We start from the raw sequence: 2,620 nt of genomic DNA on the forward strand, positions 1-2,620 counted from the left end.
AGGGTACTATCATGCGATATAATATTCTGAACACGTTACATTAGCATGGAACACAAGAGAAAGAGTTGCTTGCTTCAACAACCTATAGTCATGACTCATGACTAAATTATTAGTTTTTGCTAGATACACATGCTGCTAAAGACGGACAAAGTTGGCCAAATTAAGAACAAAGAAATCTCAGAAATCAGCATATAATCAAATCATTTTTGATATTTTAATTACATTAATTTTAGCCTTCAACAACTTGATAAAAACCATTCTCTGGGACGTAAAGGGAAAAATGCAGGGGAAATACACCTCGATCAGAACGCACGGGACTAGCTTCTCTTTCATCAGAATTAAATCTAAGACCTTAAAGCTACTAATAGTAACTTCTCAAAAGTTGATTATGGCTTTAGAATCAATTGTAGAAGAGTTTCCAAGTATGTGCTAACTTATTCAATCCAGTTTCTGCACACAAAATAAAAATGAAACTACTCAGGATTCATCCCCATCTAAAGTTTCTAAAAGAGGAATAAGGCCTAATATACCAAACTTCTAGATCAAAACAAGGAAACAACCCTCTTTGTTCTTTAGGCACACAGGAAAGTAGACAATGATCAGAAAAGATACCCTTTACAATGGTTTCAAGCTATCACACTCTGTACATGTTTCCTATTCTCAGTGAACTGAAAATAAGAATCTCTAATACCTTCCCCTGCAACAAAAAAATTCTCTCATGGTTACATTAAAAACAGTGAAAGAAAATTGCTTATAACAAATGATAGCGGTGTATTTATGTTTTTTACACTACACTTGGAAAACCCTTCATGATATTGATATAACAAGCTTTACATCAATGATGCATAATACCAAACAGGTAGAATCCCCTTTAAAGGGGCAAAATTTTTGTTTAATTCCTACATGAATTTCATCTAATATGCATTACATTGGCACAGTGTATACTAATACAAATTGAATTCAGTCACGGTCAGTAATATCTTCAAGTTGTTCTACCACTGGAAGACAAACAAATTGAATTTCTGATAAGAAAAAAAAAAATTGATTTGGCTTGAACCCCTCTCAGCAAAAGTTCCACAAACGAATGTCACTCTCTTCATACACATCATTAAACAGGTGGTGGGTTGAATCAATATCATAGAAAGAAGAAGCACTTAGCATCTGATCAACATACTTAGTGGATTGCAGATCATCCAGGCTGTACCAAGGTTCCATCATAGCCATTGATTCAAAAGATGATTCAAGTGAGACATCATCCATTGATGGGGAAGAGACCAATGATGATGAGGTTGAAGGAGGAGGAGGAGGAGTTGAAGTGGTGGTGCTGGCATTGTTGTCAATGAAGCTATTTGCAGCAGCTGCAGCAACTCTTTGGATTGATTTTGGGGACATGGCAGTGTCTTGAGGAATGAAAAGTGAAGAACTTGAAGGGAAATTGAAACTTGCTGAGGACCCTTTGAGACATAGAAGTGCAGCATCATAGGCTCTTGCTGCTGCTTCTGGTGTTGAGTAAGATCCTAGCCATATCCTTGTTTTCTGATTTGGTGCTCTAATCTCTGAAACAAATGAACCCCATGTTCTCATTCTGACTCCTTTGTACTTCTTCTTCATGCTTTCTGATGATGCTGATGATGATGAGGATAAAGATGATGAAACTGGCTTTGATTTTTGTCCTGTTTTGATCTTGTTGTGCTCTGACTTAACCATGATAGGTTGTTTCTGCAAGTGCAAACAAAGATATAGTTCTTCAATGAACAGAAGCTGTTTGATGAAAGTTCTCTGAGGAAGAACAAAAAATTGTGTTCAAGAGGAGGTTGTTACACTAGGTGTTTTTTTCTGTGTGATTGTGTTTTGGGGTGTTTGAGTGTTCACTTGTTGCTGTTGTGAAAGTGGGGAAAAGAATCAGTGTGAATGTGGGGAATAGAGAGCCACTATTTATAGATAGAGCCAATTGAGGCTTGCGTCTCAAGGTTGCAAATCTTCAATGGTCAGTATAGGACATTTTTGCCAGATGGTTTTTTGTTTATTTGAGTTTAATACAGACAACTTTCTTCAAATGACTTCTCTGACCTTTGTTTCTGAAGCTTCCTTCACATGGGTAAAATGTAGTTGTTTATACCACTTACCACAAATATCATAACTAACCAAGACTTTAAGAGCATGTTGGATTAATGTTAAAAAAATATGAAAACGGGAAAATAACACATCACGATACATTTTTTGTTAAAGTAACATATTGCTACTTCAACAAAAATATGTATTAGAATGCGTTATTTTCTCATTTTCATACTTTCTAACGGTATTCAAACTTACTCTAGCTTGCTTATTAATGACAAGTATCAGCCATATTGCAATTGTGTTTCATATCATCCACTTTTTAGTAATAAAGGATCCACTCTACTACTACTTCTACTACTTCATTTTAATATCAGCCATATTGCAATTGTGTTTCATATCATCCACTTTTTAGTAATAAAGGATCCACTCTACTACTACTTCTACTACTTCATTTTTAAAACTTAGCTAACTGCCATTTACCACCCAAAAATAGATATTTCTGACTTGTTCTTTGAGCACGGATTTTGATCATACTCTTTGCCATGTATAGGAACTTGCATAA

General features: G+C 35.3%; 1 protein-coding gene across 1 annotated transcript; it reads right to left on the reverse strand.

Annotated features, from left to right (window-relative positions):
• Positions 1-795: 795 nt before the first annotated feature.
• LOC130736802 (ethylene-responsive transcription factor ERF014) lies at positions 796-1,920 on the reverse strand. Its single transcript, XM_057588589.1, has one exon. The coding sequence runs from the start codon at positions 1,705-1,707 to the stop codon at positions 1,063-1,065; it is 645 nt and encodes a 214-aa protein (XP_057444572.1). The 5' UTR covers positions 1,708-1,920; the 3' UTR covers positions 796-1,062.
• Positions 1,921-2,620: the final 700 nt, after the last annotated feature.

The sequence above is a fragment of the Lotus japonicus genome, chromosome 1, assembly GCF_012489685.1.
Source record: "Lotus japonicus ecotype B-129 chromosome 1, LjGifu_v1.2".
Taxonomy (NCBI): domain Eukaryota; kingdom Viridiplantae; phylum Streptophyta; class Magnoliopsida; order Fabales; family Fabaceae; genus Lotus; species Lotus japonicus.